This window comes from Ailuropoda melanoleuca, chromosome 2 (genome assembly GCF_002007445.2).
Source record: "Ailuropoda melanoleuca isolate Jingjing chromosome 2, ASM200744v2, whole genome shotgun sequence".
Lineage (NCBI taxonomy): Eukaryota > Metazoa > Chordata > Mammalia > Carnivora > Ursidae > Ailuropoda > Ailuropoda melanoleuca.
In genome coordinates, this window is record NC_048219.1 from 69,600,326 (window position 1) to 69,611,169 (window position 10,844).

General features: G+C 47.5%; 1 protein-coding gene across 1 annotated transcript; it reads left to right on the forward strand.

Annotated features, from left to right (window-relative positions):
* The first annotated feature begins 6,799 nt into the window (after nucleotides 1-6,799).
* Nucleotides 6,800-10,527, forward strand: GPR88 (G protein-coupled receptor 88). The gene is made up of 2 exons (XM_034653980.1): nucleotides 6,800-6,983; nucleotides 7,378-10,527. The coding sequence occupies exon 2, from the start codon at nucleotides 7,447-7,449 to the stop codon at nucleotides 8,599-8,601; it is 1,155 nt and encodes a 384-aa protein (XP_034509871.1). The 5' UTR covers nucleotides 6,800-6,983; nucleotides 7,378-7,446; the 3' UTR covers nucleotides 8,602-10,527.
* The last annotated feature ends 317 nt before the right edge of the window (nucleotides 10,528-10,844 follow it).

Sequence of the window (10,844 nt, forward strand, 5' to 3'; positions counted from 1 at the left end):
TCGGGCTGAGAGGCCGCCCTGCGGCTCGGCCACCAGCAGCCGGGCAGGCACAGGAACGCGCAATTTCTCACTGCTGCCGCGCACCCTTTGGTCTTCCCAAGTATGCGAGCCGGTTGCTAGAGCGTGTTTTGGTGGGTTTTGAAATTGAGTACTAGGAAAAGTACACACTGAATCCTGTCAGGGGTGGGGGTGGGGTTCTATGAGCGGTGGTTGTTATCAACAAAAGCTCTATTTAAAACTAATTTGGTGGCATAAAGCACGAGGATGTGGTTACATGAAGCTTTTGGAGTATTTTAGATCAGTAATAACAATGCTTTGCTGCGTGACTCTGACTGCTGGTTGTATCTCTTGAGAAAGTAATTGATTGAAATCTTGAGCCCACAGATCCAAGGTTCCCATGGGACCTATTCAGTCAACAAGCGTTTCTATTTACAATGTGTCAGGCACTCTGACCAAAAAGAGAGCCTTGCCCTTGACTGCTTTACCATTCGAAGAGGGAATAACCAATCCCTGGGGAGCCTGGGTGTGAGCTTTGGGGCACCCAGGCTGGACAGCCCGTCATGGGGGGCAAGAAAGACTCCTTGAGGGAGGTGAAGTCTGAGCTCAGACCTGGAAGATGAGTAGGACTTAGTTAGGCAAAGGTGGGGGCAGATTGCAAAGAGGCAGTCGGGGAAATGGCCCGCCCCGAACAAATGGACATGGCTAGCTGAGGAGCAAGAGGAGAAACTGAGGCACACTCAAGGAAGGCAGCTCCACTGTCTGGCTGGAGCAGGGCCCGGGGAGGGAGAGATGGGATGGAGAGGTAAGAATGGAAGAGGTTATGGGGGGACTTATGCAGGGCGATTTTAAGACCTGTGCAGACCTCAGCACTGAAGGGGACCCCATCACACTTCATATCAAACATATGAAAATGTAGCCTGATCCCACCTTAAGGTAGTTTATAAATAATGAGTTGATTTGCAATTGACTTTTTAAAAAATTTTTTATTTAAATTTTAGTTCATATACAGTGCAATATTGGTTTCAGGAGTAGAATCAGTGATTCATCACTTACATACATCATCCAGGGCTCATCATCACAAGTGCCCTCCTTAATCCCCATCACCCATCTAGCCCATCCCCCATCCACCTCCCCTCATCAAACTTCAGTTTGTTTTCTATCTTTCAGAGCCTTTTTATGGGAGCACCTGGGTGGTGCAGTTGGTTAAGGGTCTGACTCTTGATTTTGGCTCAGGTCATGATCTCAGGGTCGTGAGATTGGGCCCCGAGTCAGGCTCTGGGCAGGGTCTAATTGTCCTTCTCCCTCTCCTCCTCCCCGACCCCCCACTCTCATAAATAAATAAAAAATATTTTTTTAAAAAAGTCTCTTATGGTTTGTTTCCCTCTTTCCTCCCCCCTTCCCATATGTTCATCTGTTTTGTTTCTTAAATTCCACATATGAGTGAAATCATATGGCATTTGTCTTTCTTTGACTTATTTCGCTTAGCATAATACTCTCTAGCTCCATCCATGTCATTGCAAATGGCAGGATTTCATTCTTTTTGATGGTGGAGTAATATTCCATTGCATATGTATATGTACGTATAGGTGTGTGTGATCACGTATACATACATATCACATCTTCCTTATCCACTCATCAGTTGGTAGACATTTGCGCTCTCTCCGTGGTTTGGCTATTGTTGATAATGTGCAGCTGACTCTTTAATAGTGTATTAATTTCTGTTTCAAACTTCTTTTTTATACTTCAGTGCCAGAAATTCTTTTTTATAGCTATTAAGCATTTTTAAAGGATCTCGAAAAGCTGGTATGCTCAAGGCACCGTGCTTAAAGGGCCCAAATGATAACAGCCTTCTTTTAAACCTGCAGGTTTAAACCGGGGCGAACCTGGTAACTGGCTTCCCTCTACTGCCCACTGTCTGCTCTCTCCTTTCTCCTCCCTTCTGGAGTTCTAGCAGGTCGCGCAAACACTCAGCTAGCGTGGCCCCAGCTTCTCCTGCCGCAAGCAGCAGCCATGTGACTCAGGTTTCCACTGACTGGGGTATACTCCGAAGTGCTATGTGAACTTTCCAGTTCAGGAAGCTGGCTACCCCTTTTTCTTCTTTCCTCATCTCTGCCAGCTGGCATGTGGATGTGGTGGTGCTAAAATGATGTCATCCACGCAGACAAGGATAGCATCCTAAGGCAGTGGTTCTCGAACTTTAGCAAGCCTTGGAGTCCCTTGGAGAGCTCGTTAAAACAGATCGCTGGGTCCCATCACCAGAAATTCTGATTCAGTGGGTCTGAATCCTTCCTAACACGTTTCTAAGAGATGTTGATGCCGCTGGTCAGGGACCACACTTTGGACACCTCTGTCCTAAGCGGTGGGGAGCACTGAGGAGATCCCTGGATTTCTGGATTACCTGCTGTACTAGATCGGCCTCCCACCTGGATCGTTCATTTACCATTGTGAGAGATAAATGAATTATTTATTTTTTGAACCTTAATAGTTTTGGGTCTCCTTGTTATATCAGCTTTATATACAGCCGCTAATTGATGCTATGGAATTTCAACTTTACCAAAGGAGTAGTATGGTGTGGGGGTTGAGAATGGAGCAATGGGTTTGAATCCCAGTTGTGCCACTTCCTAGCTCTGTGATCTTGGGCAAGTTATTTAACTTACCTGGTTAAAAAAATCACTTACCAAATTATTTTTGTGACTCAGTTTTCTCATCTACTAAATGGATCCAAGGGGACAAGTTGACCCAGAGTTCACCCAGAGCTCACATGCCCTTTCTAGACCATGTTCATCGGCAAGGACCCCAGAATTCCCTGCCCAGTGGCCACAAACACATTTTCTCATGATCTGTGTGGACCTCTGCTCCAGCTTTGTCCTTCTGATGTTGACTCTGCCTTCCAGGTACCATCATAGGTCTGAGATGGTGCCAAGGGATAGCTGTGTGACCGGGGTGCGGATGGGACTTGGATGGACAGGCGGGAGTGTCCTATATCCCAGGTCACTCTGGCACGCGATGACAGATATGAGGGTAGGGAGAGAAGGGGATGGACTGTGGAACGGAGGCAAGTTCACCAAGTGGTCACACTCCAGGAGCATGGAAAAAATCTATGAATCTGAGAATTCTAAATTTGAGCCCAGATCTCCAGTGGTCATGAAAGTATATTTGTCAACTTAGGAGAACAGAATATGATTTAACTGTTCAATGGCTTGATTTATAATTTTAAAATACTTGGACATATAGCCTGTGGACTTATACCTGGACTCCTGCCCTGGCCTGTAAATTTAGAGGTAAGCCCAGCTACCTTGTAGGCCTGACATGAAGCCAAATGAAACAATAGATAAAAAATCCTCAAAACAATGCCAGGTACACATGGTGTGTACTCAGTAACGCTGGCAATGACGATGCTTAACGACTCTCCTGAGCACTGCAGGGTCTTAGGGAAATGGCTGAGGCCCAGTAGTGACATTTGCTCACTATTTCTTCCAGCAAGTATTGACTAAGGGTATACTATGTGTCTGGCATTGTTCTGGGAGCTTCCAATACTAGTAATCAACACAAAGCTCCCGTTTTCAAAGATTGTACATTAAAGTGGAAGATGGGGAAACATAAAAAAAAAAAAACACCTGTGATGTCTTTCAGTCTTAGATCACTTCATTTGGAAGGAGGTAAGATGGTAAGTAGACATCAGTTAGGAGCTTGTTGGGATAATTTAGAGAAGAGATACTTGTTGTCTGATACCAGGTAGTGGCAGAGAGAATAGAGCTCAGTGAACAGATTTAAAAAAAACATTACTGTGGTAGAATGAGGACGCTTGGTGACTGATGGATATAGGGAAGAAGAGAGAAAAGAAGGAATCCAAAATGACAGCTAGGATTCTGACTTAGACATCAGGATAATGGTGATGCTGGTCACTGGGACTGGAATGTAGGAGAAGGAGGAATTGGTTTGGAAAGAAGAAGAGGGATCCATTTTGGACATTGGGGGTTTTGAGATGTCTGCAGAGCGCCCAAGCAGCAAAGTCTGGTAGAGGACTCTGTGTACGGGTAGAACTTCAGCCAGGTGGCAACTGCCTCAGGGGTGAGAGCAAATGCAGTGTGGGGTGGGCACTGCTGCCAGGAGCGGGAGTGAGCCTTGTAGGCAGCTTGGGAAGAAGACGAAGCACAGGGGAGGTTTTTATTAGGTTGTGGTGAGACTGGCATTTTTGAAGCCAAGGGAAAGCAACCAGTTCGGGGTAGAGAGACTGGACGTGCCCCAGAAGGGTGGTTGAGGGGGCAAGTCTCTGACAGTTGTAGGAGGAAAGAAGTGGTCATGAAAATCACTTACCGTTTCACCATGGAAAAAACCCTGAAATCATTTATGTAGCCATCCATTCGCAGATTCAGTAATTATTTATCTAGTACCTTCTACATGCCAGGCATTGTCCTGATGCTGGGAATGAGAGACACCCCCCCCCCCAGCCACACACATACCCTATTTTATGTAAGTTCAATAGCTTAAAACAAAACCCACACCAAATACAAACAAAAACTTGCCCCCTGCCAGGCCAGGGCTGCAGAAGGCAAGGTCCTGACAGAAATGTGAGTGACTGCATGGCGCGAGCGGCTCTCAGCAGGGATTTTGCTCGTTCCCACAGGCAACATGTAAGGCGGCAGCTGGGCCCAGGAACCTGGAATTTATTTATTTTATTTTTTTTTAAAGATTTTATTTATTTATTTGACAGAGATAGAGACAGCCAGCGAGAGAGGGAACACAAGCAGGGGGAGTGGGAGAGGAAGAAGCAGGCTCATAGCAGAGGAGCCTGATGTGGGGCTCGATCCCATAACGCCAGGATCACGCCCTGAGCCGAAGGCAGACGCTTAACCGCTGTGCCACCCAGGCGCCCCAGGAACCTGGAATTTAAATAACGCCTTGGTGTGAGAGGAAATTTTTATTCATTTATTTATTTATTTATTTATTTAGAATTTTTAAAAAATATTTTATTTATTTATTTAACAGAGAGAGCACAAGCAGGGGAAGCAGGAGAGGGAGAAGCGGGCTCCCCACTGAGCAGGGAGCCTGATGTGGGGCTTGAGCCCAGGATGCTGGGATCACGACCTGAGCTGAAGGCAGATGCTTAACGATTGAGCCGAGGGGAAGTTTTTATTTCAACAACAAATTTTAACTAAATAATTAGAGGAATCTCTTTCAGGCGTGCTGTGCTTGATGAACTCAGAGACTCAGTAAAGACAAATGACCACAGGCAAAGGACAATGGCAAATTATCTTCAACATCAATGAACTTGGCATCTGAACCTTTCAGTCCTCGGAAATGCAAATCTCTGGTTCTTCTCTTTAATCCCTGACTCAACTCATTCCACTTAATTACTGCCTAAAAGGGCTAAACCCATCAAGTCAGGCTTACCTCGAACCCCATTAGAGCTGTTAGCGGTCATTAACGACTACTGTTCTTTGAAAGGGAGAGAGGAAAGCAGAGGGAGGGCGTCTTGCGCTCCATTCTGAAATGTTACCCTGTGGACAGCCGGGAAAGGACTCAGGCTGTAGGATCCAGGACTAGAGCACGCATAAGGCAGAGTAGGTACCTTTTAGTGTCAGAACTAGGGAGGAGAAATGTTAAATTTATGTGCGGCGATTCACAGAAAGTTTGAAAAGAAATGGCCTTGGAAGTCAGAGAGTGAAAGCTTCTTTTTTGACAAGATGACAAAACGACCTATCACAAGGCCGGTAGGTAGATGCTCGATTTAGAACTCAGGTGTCCCGAAACCCCACCAAGCACTTTTTCCATTATGCCATGTTACCATATTCTATACTGAGTTCAGTTTCCAAAAAATGATTCTCACAGTGAAAATTGATTTATTGGCGGGGGGGCGGGGAGGGAAGGACAGCTTTTATGGAAAATTTCCCATGCAGAATGATTAAATAAGAGCTTGCGGCAAAGAAGTTTCCAACACCTGACTGCAAATCTCCATCTAAGACAGACCACCAGATAAAAAGTTCTCAAGTAAAGAGCCGTCTTTGTCATTGACACTGTGGATTTTTCAGATTTCTTTTTTTCTCCCCGACACCTGCTTTTAACCTGACCATTTCATTTTTACCCTCTAACCATTTCATTCCTGAACGTAAGCCAAACTCCAGAAAGGAGTTTGGCAATGAGAATAAAATCAAAATTAGATTTAAATGGCGACTTGGGGATTTTCTGTGGATAATTACCCATGTCCCATCTTACCAAAGAAAAAATGAATTTCAATTAAAATACAAAGTAATTCTCTCTGTAAGTGTGGGATGGAAGAGAACAGTCCTGGGTATTGGGAGTATATTCATCCCTCGGAAAAATCTTGCCCACAGAATGCATGAGGCTAGGGTGAAATATATTAGGAGCATATTAAATTTCATTCGAACACAGATGAGAAGAAAAAAAAACGAAGGAAAGAAAAATGAAGCAGGGTGAAAAATAAGGTGATTGAGAGAAAGAGAAAAGAGACAAGACAGAGAAACTTGTTAATTACAGGACTTTCTGAACAAGATATTTTTTTCCTTTCACAAGATAGAAGCTATTGAATAATTCATGCCAAGCGTGGAAAGGCTGCCTTTTCCCTGGGTGATGTATAACTGAGCACGAGAGAGCTTCGTGTGGGTTCACCACATCAGCCACCACTCTTGCTTCTGAGCACAGGGTGCTCTCCTCTTGAGCTCAGCTTCTGCTTTTGCAGCCAAGCATCCCTGCTTCTGCTCCCTGCCTGCCCACCCTTCTGGGCTTGCAGCCTGCCACTTTACTTTCCCCAGCCCTGCTGCCAGCTGAGAAGCCTCCCCGCAGCTGCTGATTTCTGCCTAGGACCATGTGTGTGGACGCTGCTTGGGAGAAGCGATCACTTGCTCCTGGCACTGATCCCAGCTGAGTTTCTCCTGTTGATTTTGGGACCACAGATGCTGCTGTGAGGAGGTATTTCCTGGCATCCCTGCCTCTGCTACTGTCAGCTAAGGACCAGCCCAAAAGTAAGGTATCCCCCAATCCCTCTCCCCTGGCATTTTCTCCAACTGGGATATCTCTGCTTTTTCCTGGAAACTAGGGGCTCCATCTGGCAATATTCCCAACTGCGTGTGCGTGCGTGTGTGTGTGTGTGTGTGTGTGTGTCTGTGTGTGTGTGGGGGGGGGAGTAGAGAAGACTCTGGGTATTGCTCTGTCCCAAGGCTTGGGCTTCCCTGGTGCCTGGTGAATGCAAAGAGGCCTTTCCCCTGCCACTGGAGACATTTCTGAGGCAGGCACCTGTCATCTGCCACCCCCGTCCTCCTGGAGCTCCCTTTCTCCCCCTCCCCCAGCCCATTATTCTGCTTCAGCCTTTTGTGTCGGTGGCAGAGGGCTGAAGGGATGTCTCTGCCCTCCCGGCAGGCGGGTGTCAGCATGGGCCACGCTGTGAGAAGCTGATGCTAGCAAGCGAGGTGTGAAGAGTTGGCCAGAATGACCAACTCCTCCTCCACGTCCACCTCCTCCACCACCGGGGGATCGCTGCTGCTGCTCTGCGAGGAAGAGGAGTCGTGGGCGGGCCGGCGCATCCCGGTGTCCCTTCTGTACTCGGGCCTGGCCATTGGGGGCACGCTAGCCAACGGCATGGTCATCTATCTCGTGTCGTCCTTCCGAAAGCTGCAGACCACCAGCAACGCCTTCATTGTGAACGGCTGCGCCGCGGACCTCAGCGTCTGCGCCCTCTGGATGCCGCAGGAGGCGGTGCTCGGGCTCCTGCCCACCGGGTCGGCGGAGCCCCCGGCCGACTGGGACGGCGCCGGCGGCAGCTACCGCCTGCTGCGGGGCGGGCTGCTAGGCCTTGGGCTCACCGTGTCCCTCTTGTCCCACTGCCTGGTGGCCCTGAACCGCTACCTGCTCATCACCCGGGCGCCTGCCACCTACCAGGCGCTGTACCAGCGGCGCCACACGGCGGGCATGCTGGCGCTCTCCTGGGCGCTCGCTCTGGGCCTCGTGCTGCTGCTCCCGCCCTGGGCGCCGCGGCCCGGCGCCGCGCCCCCGCGCGTCCACTACCCGGCGCTGCTGGCAGCCGCGGCGCTGCTGGCGCAGACGGCGCTGCTGCTGCACTGCTATCTGGGCATCGTGCGCCGCGTGCGCGTCAGCGTCAAGCGGGTCAGCGTCCTCAACTTCCACCTGCTGCACCAGCTGCCCGGCTGCGCCGCCGCCGCCGCCGCCTTCCCGGGCGCCCCGCACGCACCGGGCCCTGGGGGTGCGACGCCCTCGGCGCAGGCCCAGCCCCTGCCGCCCGCGCTGCACCCGCGCCGGGCGCAGCGGCGTCTCAGTGGCCTGTCGGTGCTGCTGCTCTGCTGCGTCTTCCTGCTGGCCACGCAGCCGCTCGTGTGGGTGAGCCTGGCCAGCGGCTTCTCTCTGCCCGTGCCCTGGGGCGTGCAGGCGGCCAGCTGGCTCCTGTGCTGCGCCCTGTCCGCGCTCAACCCGCTGCTCTACACGTGGAGGAACGAGGAGTTCCGGCGCTCCGTGCGCTCCGTCCTGCCCGGCGTCGGCGACGCGGCGGCCGCCGCCGTTGCCGCCACGGCCGTGCCCGCGGTGTCCCAGGCACAGCTGGGCACCCGCGCCGCCGGCCAGCACTGGTGACCCGGCCAGGGCCCGAGGGAAGCGGGCATCCCGGCTTCCCACGTCCTTGGTCAGCATCTCCTCCTGCCCTTGTAAAGTACCCCCTATCTGAACGAAGACTGCTGCAGGCCGAGCCTGATAAATCGGGGCGAAGATTTCGCCTGCGACCCCAGTGGGATACCTGTGAACCAAGGTCTCTCCCTAAATGGGGTCCCCGACGTCATTTTGAACAGCCACCTGGTTTCAGCCTTTGTTTCTGTGTTTTAGAGAAATACTAAAGTCAAAACACCGGAAACTTCAAGAACTTGCTACTCTGACATTTTAAAAGAACAGGTTAATTTATTTCAGCACTGTTTTGGAAAAGAGCTTTGATAACGTATTACAGTTCCCACCTTCATCGTCTTATATATAGATGAAGCGCCTCGAGTGTGCATAAGCCAAAGGAAATAATATTGATGAAGGAAATAAGATTTAAGAAGTATTTTAGAAAGTAACTTATCTTTGATGATGTTTCTCTTATGATTTAGCCTTTGTATTAACCTGAAGAATGAAGCCACAGATGTGCACACCAGTGTGAGTTGCCATTAAGACCTCAAGCCCTTTATTCTTAAAAGGGTTTTTATAAAGTCAAATCATTGCCGAATGAGATAGAATCTTAGCCAGTGAGAAAAGAGGAAGCAGATTTATTACTTTACACCTGTTTTTGCACTTCTAAGACTGAACATGGGCATTAGGTGTTAAAGTGAAAATTTCCCATTGTGCTGATTGATGGTCTGAGCCAGCAATGGAATTTTGAAAACAAATAAGGGGGTTATCTATTTTAGGTACCAGTTTCATGTTTTCTATAGCATGCACACTTGTTGCTACCTTCATTTTGTAATCAGTTTACTTGCCTTATGAGTGTGATTGCAGCTTTGAACATTCTGTACTATAATGGTTGCTAAGGAGAATAAGTCCTTCTGTTTTCTCTTTAACATTTAAAATATCTCAATGCACATGATATAATTAAACACTAATAATACCATAACTGCATAGCTACCCTTAGCTGCTATTGCATGCTCCTAGATGCTAGAACTTACTGGGCATGTGGTATATACTAAAGCAATACCCATTAGACAAGGACATTTTACTTCTTCCAGACACCAGAAGAAGTGGCCTTCAATTATTTGAAAAGAGACACGGAGATACCCTGGCTACCTACGGTTCTTGTCTTGACCCAATTCATGAGAAACTCCCAGCTGGGACTTTACCTTGCAAAGGAAACCACAGTCAAGGTGGATCAATAATAATGGGTTTTGGCTCTGCAAAGCAGCCTGTGCTCTTTTAGGGTTTAGACAAGCGACACATTAGAAAGCAACACTGTTTTTTATGTAGTTCGTATATATAATACCATGACACTCGACATTAATATTGTGTCTGTTGAAGGAGGTGTAATAAACTCAGTTATATATAGCAAACAGTTCAAATGGGAATCTGTTTTAAAATGTATGATTTGAGGCTTGTCTTTGGTTTATTAAATTTATTTAGAAATAGCTGAAATGCAAAATCATGTGAAATCACTATAAAATTAAAAAGGGAAAAAAGTAATTTGAGATAACCGTCTATTAGCATTATGACTGCTAACTACATCAAATCTGGGGCCAAACAGCCTCAATTAACTGTGTAGCTCAGAACACGAACAGCTTGCTCTGTTGCACTCTTGAACATCCTAAGTTAGGATAGTGGGAACCTGCGTGCATTTGAATAATTATGGGAGTTGCAGGAAACTAAGACATGTTTGTAGTAAAACAAAACAAATATGTTCATTACCAATAATAGATCAGCAGTCATTTTATTAATCTCTCCCCTTCATGCATGTACCATTTCTCTCTCACTAAGGTTTCATCTATTCCCATTTTCCTTGATTCAAATATTTAATTATGATTCAAGTGTTTAATTAAAGTTCAGACAACGATTTCTCTGAGTTTTTTTTCCTTCTGTCTCTGGTCTTCTTGCATATCCCCTTGAGAACACTCTAACAGAGGACACTGTATTCCAAAACACTAGCGATGACAGCCACTTCTTTGTTCTGGCTTTATTTAATTTTATTTTTCGTTTCTCAAATTATTTCTACCTTATATAATTAAGTAGGGTTTTATGCCAGCATTAAAAAGAAATAGGTATGATTTCCTCTCTGTAAACATAATTGAATTAGGAAACAGGTTGCAACAACACCAGAGAGCTCAAGATTTTCCTTTAGGGGGGCGGGGCTGGGGGGACACTTT